We start from the raw sequence: 16,594 nt of genomic DNA on the forward strand, positions 1-16,594 counted from the left end.
CGTGTTGGCTGTTGAACTCTCTGTGTGCCCAGGGAGCTCCTCATGGGCACTGTGAGCAGGTCAGCAGCTGCTGAGCCACTGTCTGGGAAGAAACTATTGTTCCTGTGGTGTTCGTCAATGGACTGAGGGGGAAAGGCAAACTGCCTTGGCAGGGTATAAATTCGCCTGTCCGCATACCAGCTCTCCTTCAGCAGGTGCAGAGTGCAAGGGATGAAGCTCCTCATGCCAGCTACCCTCATCTTGCTCCTCTCCCTCTGTACCCTGGGCACAGGGGCACATGAATACACCTCTGTCCTCACTGTGCCCAATGGAGGCCACGGGGGCAAGTGGGGGACTTGGCAATTTTGCCACTATGGCTATGCCAATGGATTTGTGCTGAAGGCAAAATTCTCCCTATTTCCCGCTATTTCCTGTTCCTGTGCCCTGATATACAGCTTTCCACCTCCTAAGAGGGTCTTCTGCAGAGTCTAAGGACTTCCTGCAGAGTTTTTTCTCTTCTTGAGTATGGTACTCTGCACATAAAACTATGAGTCTTTTGGAAAATTTAGCCTAGAAAATGTTGCCATTATAGTTACACCAGTAAAAGAAAAATATGATTTTTTTTTTTTTTAGGACAAGAGGTCTCCATTAGATACAGAAAAAACAGGGCTACTGCCAGAATTGTTTTTCTTTCGAGCTGGATAGAGGCGTGCTGGCAGATACACAGTCTCCATGTAGTTGATGTTGCTGGGAGAAACCATGTCAGTGCCAAAATCTGCTGTTGGAGTCAGGGAGAGAGGCAGCCTCCTCCAGCATCTCTCGTGGGACTCAAAGTCTCTGCCTTACATGTTGGATCAGAAAGAGTTAGAAAACACAAAGAAGAACATGTTATAGGGGTTATTTAGGTACGTTACAGTTTCCCAGTATGACAGACATCTTTTAGCATGTGCTTCCCAAGGCATTTGCTCCTTCTTATTATAGAAAGGAATTCAGACTTTATATGACTGGCACTTAAAGGACTTTTCCCCAGTCTTCTCCCTCTTGCCTTTACCTCTGTCCCTGTGCATCTTCTACTGCAGGTGGAGCTCTCCCAGTCTGGGAGAGATGACACAGCTCTGAATGGCACCTGCCTGTGTTGGCAAGGTGACTCAGTCATCCAGTCCTGGGTGGGGGAGTAAGTGACACTGTTTTTTCCCTTGTTTGTCATGCACCAGCTCACAAAACATCCATAGGTGTCACCATTTGCAGGGGTCTATTCTCTGACTTGTTTTGTCTGCAGAGTGCTCTGGTATAAAGTAAATTAAAGTAAATTGGATTTTTTTGTTCATTCATTTTTAGGGTAATTAAACACAGTTAATTCACATTACTGCATTCTCTTTGCTCTTAAAGTTTCTGCAGAGCACTGTGAATAACCCAAGTATAGTCCCAGGGCTAGAGTCCTTCTTGGAAATATGCAATGCATGGGGCAGATGCAAGGAAAGGGGATTTTAACCATACGTTTAGAAACTGTTTCGGTGAAACCCTGGCCCTGCTGAAGTGAAGAGCACTGCACCTCCGGACAGCAGAGTGTCTGCTCTCCCTGCCGCCCAGTGTGTACTTGTCAGACAGGTCAAGGATTCATTGTAAAATACGTGCTCAGGCCATCCTTGAAGTTTCCACCAGAACTGTAATTATCCAATCTCAGACTTCCTGTTGTTTTTCTGAGGAAATACCAATAAAGAGAAAAGTATACCCTTGGAAGGGAGGGGAAAAAAAAGAAGAAATTAAGCGGCCCCAGACTGCAGCAGGATATTGGGCTGGTCACTGCTGTAAGCAAGGAAGTGGTAAGCTTGAGGGGAGCATTGTAAGGAGAAGGAGCACTTTGCAGCAGTTTGCAGAGCTCAGATATTTCTCTGTCTGCTTTTTTGTCAGGTGGGGTACCTGGACCAACTTCCAGGTTTGCCCTGGAGGTTACCTGATCTCCTTCTCACTGAGGACAAAGAAGTCCCAAGGAGGAGGTGATAACACAGCAGCCAACAACATCCAGTTCAGATGTTCACATGCAACTGTGCTAGTAGGTGATGGATTGTCATGAGGCAGATTTGGCCCATGGGGCAAAAGCTGCAACGTATGTGGTCTCCAGACCAAGGTAGATCCCCCAGAGGGCCTTCAGGATGACATAGCTCTCAATAATGTGAAGTTCTGCTGTAAATGATCTTCATCACTGCCTTCACATCCCATATCCCACAGCAAATGAAACATCAGTAAAGCTTGGCTCTAGCTTTATACTGGGGCATGCCTGTGACATTTTGACTGTTTGCATCTTGCTATACTAATCAATGCCTTAGATGATGATGTCTTTTACAGCTGCCACTACACTAGCACAGCTTCTCATAGTTACCAAAGTGTATTACGTTCGCAAGAATCATCACATCGTCTAACTGCTGGTATATCACTGTGAAAATGCTCAATCTCTGACAATTGCTGTGAGCTGAGAAACAGATTTCTCAACTTTTTTTTTTTTTTTCTCTGACTGATGAGTTTCTTTCAGGTTTGCTCAGCCCATTTTTCCTTTGTTTGAAACAATATTTGACCTGTTGACACGACAGACAGGGAAGAATGGGTATTAATTTGAGTGTATGTGGTGTTTCCAACCAAAGAGAAAATTACCAGTGAAAGCTAAATGGGATGAAATGGAAATTTGGGTGCTCTCATGAGAAGCGTCAAAGGTTTGATATCATTGCCTAGTTCTAACTTAACTGCCTCAAGACTTGTACGTGTTTTTTTACAAGCAATCTGTTAGCTCATACCTGAGCTCCTGCCTTAGGGAACATGGTTAGAAAGAGTGCTTACACTGAGCATTCACCTAAGTGTGGCTATGGTGCCAACGGAGTATCAATGCAGCTCCCCAAACCTCCCTTCTTGCTGCTTTGTAGTGTGTTCCACTGGCTCACCCAGCTGTTAACACAAAACTAATTTTCATGGGACTTGGTTTTTTTTTTCTTTTTGATTTGTTTGTTGCCTCTGGGCTTTGTGCTCTAAATAGAATGGGGAGAATCCAAGCTAAAAATAAACTCTGTGTCATTCACCCATTTTTTATGCTCCAGTTTTCTGGGTAAGCTTGAAGTTACTCTCTTGTTCTGATGTGCTAGATGTAAAGAACGTAGTTTTGATTTGGAACAAAATCATGCCTGGAAAACATTATTGTGCCCTGAAGTCTAAGTCACTGGGCCCCTGGCAAGAGTTCAAGAAGTCTTATTGCCTCTGTGAGCACCTTTGAGGAAGTGTAGTTGTTGCTATTCCCTCAAAGCATTGTGCATCTTTTTGTACTTGAAACAGTGTAGGACCATGGTGGTATCATTCTCTAGGTTGCTAGTTGGGCTGTGGAGGTGTCATGACCAGTACCACAGCCACGTGGAGCAGCACACAGCTGATGGGTGGAGGTTCCTTCCGTCAGTTCACATCCCTGGCTTAGCACATACACACAGCCATTGCCACTCTGGCTCTTAATCCACACGAAATTTTCTTCCTATCAATTACCTGAAAAATAGGAGAATAATAACTACATTTTCTTTTAAGAGGGATGGAATATAGGCAGCAAAAGAATAAAACAAACATCATATGTACTTTTGTTAAAAGATTTTGATAAAAAAATCAGGGGTTTTCTCTTGAGTAGATCACTGGTCTAACTCCATGTGGCAGTCTCAGTATCTAATGCTCACTGCAATAAAAAATTTCTCTGAGTCAGGGAAGTGATGAGTATGAATTTTACTGGCAAAGCCAACAGCAGTCATTGGATGTTTGGTTTTTGGTAATGCTCTCCAATCCTGGCCTGTGGAGCACATAGCAATTTCTCGTGATGCTTGTGTCATTTTGCCTCCCAGTCCTCATTTTTGACAACACGGAAATTTTCCAAAGGGCAGGTGATGAGTGGAGAAGCCAGTCGTACAGAACTCAGGATTGATTGCATCTACTGCAACCAGGTGGAGGACAGAAAATTTCTCTTGACTCTGTCTGTGCTGTACAGAGTATCTCTTCCCATCTTCTGCTTCCTGAGGCACAGCTGGAGTAAACTGATACATCTCCAATGTCATCGTTCAAAGTTTCTTCAAGTGAAGCACTTGCCAAAGCCTCAATGGTGCAAGAAGAATCCCAGGATTTGAATGATTTTAATTTTTAAAAAATGATATAAAACTTTCCGGACAGACTTTCTGCTGCAAATTTGCATATCTCTGGTTTATTGAATCTCAAGATCTGATTTATTTCTTAACCTTTTACACTGGGCTTTTTAAATGTAATTATGTATTTTGTAAGTGATCCTTTGACTGGTTTCTGTCCTCCTCTTGACTGCAGACATTTTAAGTGTGCAATTGTCTTTTTTAAAGAAATGCTTATTTTACAAAACCAGTCCAGTTAGCACTTGAAATAGAAGGAATTATTAGCTTCAGGGAAGCATTTTGTAACTTCCATCTCCATTTGGGAGTTTCTGAAAAAATTCTTATTCCTGGAGTACTGTGTCCAGTTCTGGAGCCCCCAGCACAAGAAGGACATGGACCAGTTGGAGAAGGTCCAGAGGAGGGCCACAAAGATGATAAAAGGGCTGGAGCACCTCTCTTATGAGGACAGGCTGAGAGAGTTGGGGCTGTTCAGCCTGCAGAAGAGGAGGCTCCGGGGAGACCTGATAGCGGTCTTCCAGTACCTCAAGGGGGCCTATGAGAAAGATGGGGAGAGGCTGTTTAGTAGGGCCTGTTGCGATAGGACGAGAGGTAATGGTTTTAAAATAGAGGGGGGTAGATTTAGATTAGAAATTAGGAAAAAATTTTTTACGTTGCGAGTTATAGAACACTGGAACAGGTTGCCCAGAAAGGTGGTGGAGGCCGCATCTCTGGAAACGTTCAAGGCCAGGCTGGATGAGGCTCTGAGCAACCTGACCTAGTCAGGGATGTCCCTGCTCCTTGCAGGGGGGTTGGACTAGACGACCTTTGAAGGTCCCTTCTGACCCTAACCATTCTATGATTCTATGATTCTATGATAGGAAAAAAAAAACCCGAAAAACCACCCAGAAGTAGCAATTTTTTTTTCTAACAAGCTGAACTAACTAAATTAAAACTAAATTCTGATACTATTGCAGTTAACTGGAGTTAACCATGACCACATAGAAGCTTACTTTCCAAAATGACTCTTTCAAGCCTCACCCATGGACATATCTTAATTTGCATCTGGTTGCTTGACTTCCATTTTCTTATGAGATAGGAATAATTTCTCTCAACTCTCTCAGACTGACCTCTCCTATGGTCAGTTCAGTCTGGAGAGGTTGTTCAGTCTGGAGATGAGAAAGCTCCGGGGACACCTTATAGCAGCCTTTCAGTACCTAAAGGGGGCTTATTAGAAAGATGGGGAGAAATAGAAGGAAACAGATTCAGACTGGATTTAAGGAAGAAACTTTTTACAATGAGGGTGGTAGAACACTGGAACATGTTGCCCAGAGAGGCGGTAGATGCCCCATCCCTGGAAACATTCAAGGCCAGCTTGGATGGGGCTCTGAGCAACCTGATCTGGTTGGAGATGTCCCTGCTTCTTGCAGGGGGAGTTGGACTAGATGACCTTTAAAGGTCCCTTCCAACCCAAACCATTCTATGATTCTTGATTTCAGCTTGCAAACTGACCATGTAGTATTATTAGTGAGGTGAGAATTGAGGACATAAAAATAAAAATAGCTGCACTGGTCTTAAAAAATCAGGCTTCATCCAATGAAAGTTAACAGGAATCATGGTGATATTACCTGCATCATCTTCCATAGCTTGGGGAATCCCTTTGCTTAGGCTGAGGGAGCTCCATGCACTTCACAGAAGTCTTAGAGGGCCAACTACTGATCACCTTCCACCAAAGCAAGTAGGACAAGCAAAAACTGTCAAGTATTTTCTACTACAATAACATATGATCAGTGTCACCAGAAAATATGGCAACATGACATTTCATGTGCTTTTTTTTTTCTCAGCATACGAGTAAGTTTTTTTATCTTGGAAATATATGTTATGTAAATCTAAGTTGTGTGTGCAGCTAGTTATGTGTGGGGAAAGAGGTCTGGTAGTTTCTCTATTCTCCAGGTAGATCTGGTTTCTAAGAGAGTTAATTCTTGGAATGGCCATTATAGCTGAGTTGAAGTGCCTAAAAGAAGGAATTACTTTTCTTATGAGTGATTTGTTCAAGAAGTGGTCCCTATTTCTTGTGTGTATGTATACATATATGTAGAAAATTGAAACACTTGAACTTCCTATTGCACGTTTCTTCTCCAGAGGGTAGGCCAAGCTGGAAGGCTCTGAACATCAGCTTCTTCTCTGCAAATGAACAATTCAGTTAAACTTCGAGATTGCACTGGGGGAAGAATTATTCACATCATCAGCAAAAACTGACCTTTTATACTTCCCTGTTGTTTCAAAAGCAACATAGCTTCATATTGCTGTGTGAATAGACACTCCAAACGAGAGCTGTTCCAAGAAATGTTTGGAAAATAGAATACTGCCTACTCTTCACATATATTTATCATGAACTTCAAAATCAAATGAGGATATTTTTCATCTGAATTCTGATGGAATACTTCCAGCCAGGCCTCCTCTGATGGTCTGCTTCCATAACATTCTGTATATGGGCCATATACAGAAAAGATGAGGTGGAAATGCAATTTAGAAGCTCACCTGAGCAGGTCTCAGCCAGGTACTGCCCTCAAGGTGGAGGAATCAAAGTCTTTCAACTGAAGAGAAGATATAAAAGCATCACCAAAGTGTGCTGGAACTGATGTGACTTAAACTATGTGCAGCTGGAAACTGTGAGTAGCTACAGCTGCATGACTGGTGGTGGTGAATGGAGTTAAATCCAGCTGGGTGGTGGTGAATGGAGTTAAATCCAGCTGGCTACCGGTCACAAGTGGTGTTCCCCAGGGGTCATTGCTGGGGCCTGTCCTCTTCAATATCTTTATTGATGATCTGGATGAGGGCATTGAGTGCACCCTCAGTAAGTTCGCAGATGACACCAAATTGGCTGGGAGTGTGGATCTGCCTGGGGGTAGCGAGGCCCTACAGAGGGATCTGGACAGGCTGGAGAGCTGGGCTGAAGCCAATGGGATGAGGTTCAACAAGACCAAATGCTGAGTCCTGCACTTCGGCCACAACAACCCCAGGCAGCGCTATAGGCTTGGGGCGGAGTGGCTGGAGGACTGTGTGGAGGAAACGGACCTGGGGGTACTGATTGATGCTCGGCTGAGCATGAGCCGACAGTGTGCCCGGGTGGCCAAGAAGGCCAACGGCATCCTGGCTTGCATCAAAAACAGTGTTACTAGCAGGAACAGGGAGGTAATTGTCCCCCTGTACTCGGCACTGGTGAGGCCGCACCTCGAGTACTGTGTTCAGTTTTGGGCCCCTCACTGCAAGAAAGACATTGAGGCCCTGGAACGCGTTCAGAGGAGGGCTACGAAGCTGGTGAGGGGTCTGGAGCACAGGCCTTATGAGGAGCGGCTGAGGGAGCTGGGATTGTTCAGTCTGGAGAAGAGGAGGCTCAGGGGAGACCTTATAGCTCTCTATAACTTCCTGCAGGGAGGTTGTAGTGAGCTAGGGGTCGGCCTTTTCTCTCGTGTAGACAGTGATAGAACTAGAGGCAATGGTTTCAAGCTGCGCCAGGGGAGATTCAGGCTGGACGTTAGGAAATATTACTTCTCGGAAAGGGTAGTCAGGCACTGGAATGCACTGCCCAGGGAGGTGGTGGAGTCACCAACCATGGGGGTGTTCAAGAAACGTTTGGATGTTGTGTTGAGGGATATGATTTAGCTGAGAAGTATTGGTGATGGTTGGACTGGATGATCTTTTAGGTCTTTTCCAATCTTGATAATAATTCTGTGATTCTGTAACTTCAAAAAGTCACTGTGTGTCCCTGGCACATCTGGGAGTCAGGGATACGTTGCTAAAGAAATGCCAGCCACTTCCTGTGGGGTGACAGTGGAACCAGTGGCAAGATCAAGGACCAAACAAGGTTATCCCTGGATCTACTTGATAATGTGGCTATTTTGGGGGTGGAGTATGAGTAGGCTTGGGGAAGGCAAAGAGGAATTTTCCACCCATTCATGCACATGTGGCACAGCTTCCAGGGAGGCCAGCAGAAGCAGCAGGTCTGGAACTTTCCAAAAGTTATTTTTAAAATCCAGTTCTATTGAATAAGTCTGAATCAGGTCCAGAACAAACCTGCTGCTAGTGGTACTCAAGTGAAGAAAGCTTTGAGACTGCTTCTAGAAAGCTGGCATTTGAAATCTTAGCCTTTATGGCTGCATTGTTCCCACTGCATGAGAAAAATAAATATTCCCTCCACCACAGGTGTTCTGAAGCTTAAATTATTAAGTTTTATGAGATGCAGAGAAAACAACTGAAGATGCTTTAGATTCATGTGATTGTTAATGCTGTACACGATGGAGATGTGCAACATGAAGCTCACGCTCAATCTGGCATAGTTACCTTTGCTAGCCCTTAAAGCCAACCCTAATTAACTAGCATGATTGCCAGTGAGGAAACAATGGAAAACATCTGTTTTAGAATTCTCTGAGTATAATTATTTAGAAAAGTCGCTACACAATGTAAGCAGCAGCAAATATTAAACTGTATGTCCTGAAGGGAAAAACAGCAGGGCCTTGGAGAGGTCATTCATGAAGAACTGAATTCTGGCTTCCATCGCCCCTCACAACACTGAGCCTGTGGGTATGCTCTTGTCCCACAGAACTGCATGTCTGTGGTATTGTGCTCAAATTCTAACTTTTTTTGTCTGAGAAGTTACTGCATGGTTTGTACTTGCCTGCTTTGTCTCCATCTCTGCAGAAATGGAGCCTACCCAAAGCAGTCCAGGCTCTAGCAAGTGATGTTAGAAACTGGGAAGAGGGGGTAGAAAGTACCTCCCTGGCTCAGCAAAAGCTAGGAAGACTGAATGAGCTGTCTGACAGTTCAGAAACACGATTCACAGCAAGGTGGCAACACCAGAAGCACAGAAACTATATTTCTCTTGAGCAGATGATATGGAACCTTTCTTAGAGACTTTCTCTTTTGGTGCATGTTTTCTGTGCTTTCCATATCCTGCCAGAGAAAAACTTGGTAGACCTAAATCACCTCATAGCATCTTGCCACACAGACTGACTCTATACAGCTTGCTAAGGTTTGATGTCTACTGCAACAGTTCAGCTAGTTTGATGACATTTGGCTGCACTAACAACTGGGCCTCTTTGCCAAAGAGTAACAACTATTTCTTCTTGATGTCTCAAAGCCAGTTCATCACCACCAATAGAGTAGTGGTAGTTTGGTGCATTTCTTCCTGATCATAAACCATCACAACAGACATCAATGGCCTCTAGTGGCTGTGTAGCAAAGAAAACAAGTGAAGGTGCTGCAAGAACAGTTGCATGAACTTATTAACTCAATCTGTGGAAACTAACATTTGCAGAGGGAACATGATAGTATGAGAAGTTAAGTTACTGTGTGAGTCATTTCAACATCAGGCCCTGAACAGATCTGAGATCCCTTTCTGCTGATGTCTTTCTCAGAGGGAGCATTCTGCAGCTGATTTATGAATGACTTAGAAGTGCATTGACAAAAATGCAAGTGACTGGCCTTGTTAAAATTGAGAAAGGGCCACTCACACTGTACAGGACAATGCTATCAAAAATACTTTAACCCATTGTTCTTTTTCAAGTACTAGGAGTAGTTTAAAAAAATAATCCTCCAATTGTGTCTGGAATGTCTGGAATGCCTTTCAATCCTTGCTCCTCCCTCCAGCAATTTTTTTTTCATGTCAGTGAACTTTTTATGGTGAGATAACCAGAAATAATTTAAAAAACAACTTTCCTTCTTAGCTTTTGCCAAAATTGTCATTATGAAACAATCATAGAATTGTAGAATGGTTTGGGTTGGAAGGGACCTAAAGATCATCCAGTTCCAACTCCCCTGCCCTAGACAGAGACACCTTCCACTAGAACAGGTCACTTGAAGTCCGGTCCAACCTGGCCTTAAACACTTCCAGGGATGGGGCATCTACCACCTCTCTGGGCAACCTGTGGCAGTGTTCTACTACTCTCATTGTAAAAAATTTCTTCCTTATATCTAATCTAAATCTACTTCTTTCAGTTTAAAGCCATTACCTCTTGTCTTATCACTACATGCCCTCATCAAAAGTCCTTCTCCAGGTTTCTTGTAGGCCCCCTTGAGGTACTGAAAGGCCACTATAAGGTCTCCCTGGAGCCTTCTCTTCTCCAGGCTGAACAGCCTCAACTCTCAGCCTGTCCTCACAGGAGAGGTACTCCAGCCCTCCGATCATTTTTGTGGTCCTCCTCTGGACTCGCTCCTACAGGTCCATGTCCTTCTTTTGCTGGGGACTCCAGAGCTGGACACAGTACTGCAGGTGGGGTCTCATGAGAGTGGAGTAGAGGGGGAGAATCACCTCCCTCTGTTACTTCTAGTTTACTGCTAGAGCATTGACAACATGGCTGGGATTGCTGACCATGGGTAAACATGAAATATATTCTAAAAGTTGACTTGAACATCTTTTCTGAGGAGAAAACAAAAACAAATTCTGAGTCCTGTCAGCTACAGTGTTCGTGCTTCACCGCAACAGCAAATTCTGTGTGCTTACTGGGAAAAGCAGTGTCAAGGGGACAAAGATTTCTTAATTTCAAAGGAGATGTTAATCTCAGGAAAAGTAGTAACTAAGTGAAGAAAACATCACTTCTATTTCTAGGTGTTTGCAAACAAACAGCTGGGAACACTTCAGTGTTTTATGAAAAAAACATAACTGTGTTTCTCCTCTGGGTCACACCGGAGTCAGTGAAGTTACACATGTGTAAAATAGGGGATAAGTGAGAAAGACATAAACTTGGGAAATCATTGCTGTGTGATCTACCTGACAAAAAACTTCCTTTCATGTCTAGCCAAATGACTGCAACTTTCTATGTGAGATTATAACACCTATGCTATGGTGCTAAGTAGTTCTCCAGCAGCACCCACTGAGTCTCACTCCCATTAGAGGTGTAAGAAACCCAGTGGTGTCCTCCCAGGCTTTAATACCCAGTTGGAAGTTTATCAATGAGTTATCTCGGAGGTGGCTCACCCTGAGTGAGATAGAGTGTCACACTCTTGCTTGTTAAACAGGCTTTTATATAAATGTTACGGTTTCCATAGAAACGTAACTAAACCTTTCCTCCAGCATAATCCCAAAGGCTTTCATAGACCTGGAAAATGTGTGGTGAATAGTAAAATCATTTTTTGATGCTGACAAAAAGAATGCCACAGTTGTCACCCAGTCAAGTTTCTCATATGGGGCAAAATAGGTTTAAATCTCACATTGCAGAATTGCCTTGCAGCATTCTGACATTTTCTGGAATCCAACTTCCCTGCAAGCTCAAGTTTATAAACATCTAATGAAAATTTACAGAACTGCACCAGCTAAAGATGGGAAAGTCCTTACTTGTTTACCTTCCCAAAGCACATTGGGGAGTGCAAAATACATGAGAACAGAAACAATAATTAAGCTGATGATCTCTTTCCCAGGTCTATGTTGTGCATTTTCTAGTGTTCTTCATGTCTAGTTTTCAATGTTCTCCTTAATTGTCGGGTCTCCCACCATGTAACAGGGGTTTGCCAGTTAGAAAGATTTCCCCTGACAGTCAGTCTAGTGTCCTCTTGTGTAATCTCTCTCTCTCCTTCTACTCCAGAGAGAGTGGGTGAGAACCCACCTGGAGGACTGCATCCAGCTCTGGAGCCCCCAACAGAAGAAGGACATGGACCAGTTGGAAAGGGTCCAGAGAAGGGCCAGAAAGATGATCAGAGGGCTGGAGCACCTCTCCTGTGAGGACAGGCTGAGAGAGTTGGGGCTGTTCAGCCTGGAGAAGAGGAGGCTCCGGGGAGACCTGATAGTGGTCTTCCAGTACCTCAAGGGGGCCTACAGGAAAGACGGGGAGAGACTGTTCAGTAGGGCCTGTTGTGATAGGACAAGGGGTAATGGTTTTAAAATAAAGGGAGGTAGATTTAGATTGGATATTAGGAAAAAAATTTTTACAATGAGAGTAGTAGAACACTGGCACAGGTTGCCCACAAAGGTGGTGGATGCCTCATCCCTGGAAACATCTGGTTGGAGATGTCCCTGATCCTTGCAGGGAGCTTGGACTAGATGACCTTTGCAGGTCCCTTCCAACCCTAACAATTCTATGATTCCATGATTCTATTTTAAAACCATTACCCCTCATGCTATCACAACAGAATCACCTCCCTCAACCTTCTGGCCATGCTTCTTTTGATGCAGCCCAGGATGTGGTTGGCTTTCTGGGCTGCAAGTGTACATTGTCAGCTCATGTTGAGCTTCTCGTCCACCAGCACTCCCAAGTCCTTTTTCTCAGGGCTGCTCTTGATTCATTCTCCACCCAGCCTGTATCTATGCTTGGGATTGCCCTGACCCACGTGCTGGACCTTGAGCATGTGCAGGACCTGCATATGATTAAGGGAAAAAAAAGTGAGATGTTTGTGCACTGTTTTAAAAGTCTATTCATACTCAGTTGGGTTCTGTTTCTCATAGGAGATATATGTTCCTGATCCCCTGATCATTTCCAGGCTGTAAGTTCTCATCTCTATTGTGAAGGGAAACATCCTTCAAGTTTTGGTCAAATACTTTGATTTCTGATATCTCAGGGAAGTTGCTTCTGCCACAGCCCTTCCTCTGCTGCACTGACTTCAGGCTGTTCCCTTGGTGCTCAGATTGCAGTTGGAGCCTCCCGGCTCAGTCTGCTGTTCAGTCACCAGACCTGCACAGCAGTTTGCCAGAGGAACAGCCTGTTTTTCTCTGCCATCTCGTCTGGGTCAGTGTATCACTGCTAGTCTGGAGGTTTAAAATATTTTCACCTTTGAGCAGAAGCAGTACTTTGGTACCTAGGACTGCAAGAGGTCAATGATAAGAAGCTATGAGCATTCTTTTATTTGAAATCAGACTTTTTAAAAAATTCATTGCAGTGAGAAGGGCATTAACTGAGACAGGATTAGGCTGTGGCTGCACTGTTCTGAATGTCCATAAGCAGGCCAGGTACAGGGCTGCTCCTGTCACTGCCATTTCCTTATAGCAGTGCTGATGGAACACCAATTATTTGCCGTGTTGGCATGTTGCATACAATAAGTGCAATTTATTGTGTGTTAGGTACAATAAATGCCAGGTGAGGTAGTTGCTGTTTCATAGAAGCTGGAGTGCAGATGGGTACCATTAACGGGTGGATGGGCCAGGGAACAATGATCTGGGGGCTGTAAGGAATGGGGGATTTGGACTGCAATGAGAAACAGAAATGTGAGCACGGCAGTTGCCTGATAAAACCTGTTCATCTCATTCAATGAAAGGATGACTTGTCTGTTTACAGTGAGGCCCCACAATGGATTTCAAGTGCCGTGAAAATCTTAGAGGGTCCATAACCTTTTATCATAATGACTGAACTCCATCTCTCATCAAAAATGCCTTATTTTCCTGCAAAAGTTTGTTCTTCTGCTTATTTATAGTTATGGGAAAAAAAAAAAACCCTCATATTTTACCTCAACTTTACCTTGTCTAGCTTTTTTCTACTACTTGTCTTGAGACTCAGAACAGCTTTTGGCTTCTGAGACTATCTATATTGTTTTCTATGTATATTGTTACCTTGCAGGTATATGCAGTCTGTGATTATTGTTTATTTTATTACCAGCATATATGTAACTCCTTCAATATGATTTATTATTCCCTATATAAAGCCATAAGAACTATGATCTTGATTTCTCTTGACTTTGAATTTTAAAAAAAGTTACAATATTTTAAACAACTCTAAAGCACATGAATTAGCCTCACTTCAGTGCATGCAAAAATTTTGTGATACCTATCAATAGCCAATACCTATCAATAGCAATGTAGAGGAGCTGGAAGTATAATCCTGTTAATTCAGAATTTTTTCACAATCTAAATGGACTGTCTCATAAAAGTAGAGCCTGGAAATAAGCATTTTGTGCTGGAATGATGGAGAGGGTTCTTTTGAGCAGCCAGCCCAGCAGTTCTTAGAAAACATAGGGACCAGGCTGAGACAAGGATGGCTTACGAAGGTTCTGTATTTAACTGCCTGCTGTTTTGCTCTGTTCAGGAATGTGAGCAGAGTGAGCTGAAACTCTACAAAATCCAGACAAAACTGTTATGATTCATTTAATTAGCACCGTATAAAGTTCCTTTTTTTTTTTTCCCTGAAGTTTTCAATATATATTTTTGCTGCAATTCAGTTAAGCAACTTAGCATAAGCTCAACATAGGTGCATGAGTGGTCCTATCACTTTCAAGACTTAAAATTAAACACGAGCAGGTGCTTTATTAGAACAGGGCTAAATTTGCTTGCTAAAATTATTTATTTCAAATGACAGATATCTAAACTGCTCTGTCTTCAAGTAGAATATACCCGAGTAAATACGGGCACCTGTGAGGTATAGTCCATGTGCTCATGAGTGGCGATGTCCTTGTCTTCTGCTCCTGTTACAGCATCTGAGATTTAGTAATAACATAATCCTGTTCTTTCTCTGTTTAAAGGAGGAAAATGCAGCTCTTCCAGGTTGGTGTTAGGTGGTATATTCCAGTCTGAGAGAGAGAAACCTCTTGAGGAGTTGATTCAGGGCTGTTGGCTGTGGATGACCAACTGGTGTTGAGGGGAACTGATGGCTTGGTCTCAGCCCTCTGGACACTGAGTGCTTACAGTTCATGCCATCCTTGCTGCAAAACAGATGGTCTAGTCCACAGCGAGGAGTCAGGTGAGGATCAGAGCTGGACATAAATCTCCCAGACTCTGCATACAGCTCTGCTTCACTTGGGAGCACAGCATGGTTGTCAGCTCTCATTACATCCCCATGAGTGAGCTGACTGCCTTCCCAGGCTGAGGCCAGGCTGGCTGGTGGAGACCTGAGGAGCAGCAGCTGCTCTGGGGTCCCTTTGCTTCCATGGGTGAAAATTCCTCCCCAGTTCACTGGCTGTCCCATGTGTTCTCCTTGGGGTAGAGCAGAGGGGCAGGGAGGGGGGCTGTCCCTCACGCCCTCCTGGCATGAGGAGAGAAGAAAAGAAGAGGGGTGAGCAGTCCTTGTTAGAGCTGTCCTCCTTCATCCAGGAGGACCAAGCAGCAGCTTTGAGGAGCTACAGAAATCATCAGGGACATTAGCTGGGCGTGAGACAGGAAAAGGACACTGTCTTGAAGCTAAATGAGATGGAGAAGCAGCTGTGAGATGAGCTATTGTTTCACATCTCCACATTCACCTCAATATATAAGAGTTACTTCCTTAAACTTTTATTTTCTAATAAATCAATTTTAATTGTCATTTAAGATATCTTAATGTTAGAAAGTCCCAGGAAGGCTGGCAGCTGGTACTAGTTTGCTCTAGCAAGGCCAGAGCTGGTTGTTACCTCTACAGGGATGATCTACGCATCTCTACAGTGGTCATGCTCTGGTCAAGCTGCTGAGCCACCAAATGAAGGGGATGATGGAGCTGGCAATGCGCCCTTGCGGCCCACAAGGCCAACTGCATCCTGGGCTGCACCAAGAGGAACGTGGCCAGCAGGTCGAGGGAGGTGATTCTCCCCCTCTACTCTGCCCTGGTGAGAACCCACCTGGAGTACTGCGTCCAGTTCTGGAGCCCCCAGCACAAGAAGGACATGGACCAGTTGGAGAGGGTCCAGAGGAGGGCCACAAAGATGATAAAAGGGCTGGAGCACCTTTGCTATGAGGACAGGCTGAGAGAGTTGGGGCTGTTCAGCCTGGAGGAGAGGAGGCTCCGGGGAGACCTGATAGCAGTCTTCCAGTACCCCAAGGGGGCCTACAAGAAAGATGGGAAAAGGCTGTTTAGTAGGGCCTGTTGCGATAGGACGAGGGGTAATGGTTTTCAAATAAAGGGAGGTAGATTTAGATTAGATATTAGGAATTTTTTTTTTTTTTTTTTTTACAATGAGAGTTGTAAAACACTGGAACAGGTTGCCCACAGAGGTGATTGATGCCCCATCCCTGAAAACGTTCAAGGCCAGGTTGGATGAAGCTCTCAGCAACCTGATCTAGTCGGGGATGTCCCTGCTCCTTGCAGGGGGGTTGGACTAGATGACCTTTGCAGATCCCTTCCAACTGTAACCATTCTATGATTCTATGATTCTATGGAGGAGCTGAGCCCACTACATGGCATCAGGTAGGATGAAGAGGAGTCTGTCCCTCAGGGCAAGACCCCAAGCATGGTGTTGCATGGAAGGAAGGATGGCAAAGGGCAATCCTCAAGCAAGTGTAGGACGGAGACTCCCATGGTGGGGATGGCTGGATGTTTGTGAATTATTGTGATAGGAGGAAGCCACCTTTACCACCTGCAGAGGTGCAGGCCCTCAACAGGTGAGTCCAGAAGGTTGTGTTGAGGGAGGCGTCTGGGCAGGTTGAGCCTGATCCATATGCTGGAGCCAGGAAGCTGTTGGTGGCAGTGGTGGGAGACTCCCTCTTATGGGTGACAGAGGCACCCTTGGCCTGCCAGGCTAGATAACTCATAAGGTTTTCTGCTTGACCAGGACTGTGATATGGGATGTACTAAAGAGACTGACAAGACTTATCCAGC

General features: G+C 44.4%; 1 protein-coding gene across 1 annotated transcript; it reads left to right on the top strand.

The window, feature by feature from the left end:
• The first annotated feature begins 210 nt into the window (after positions 1-210).
• Positions 211-2,173, top strand: VMO1 (vitelline membrane outer layer 1 homolog). The gene is given in 3 exon segments (XM_010117357.2): positions 211-381; positions 1,059-1,153; positions 1,891-2,173. Coding segments are annotated over 3 exon segments (549 nt in total).
• Positions 2,174-16,594: the final 14,421 nt, after the last annotated feature.

This window comes from Chlamydotis macqueenii, chromosome 1 (genome assembly GCF_036417535.1).
Source record: "Chlamydotis macqueenii isolate bChlMac1 chromosome 1, bChlMac1.mat, whole genome shotgun sequence".
In the NCBI taxonomy this organism is placed as follows: domain Eukaryota; kingdom Metazoa; phylum Chordata; class Aves; order Otidiformes; family Otididae; genus Chlamydotis; species Chlamydotis macqueenii.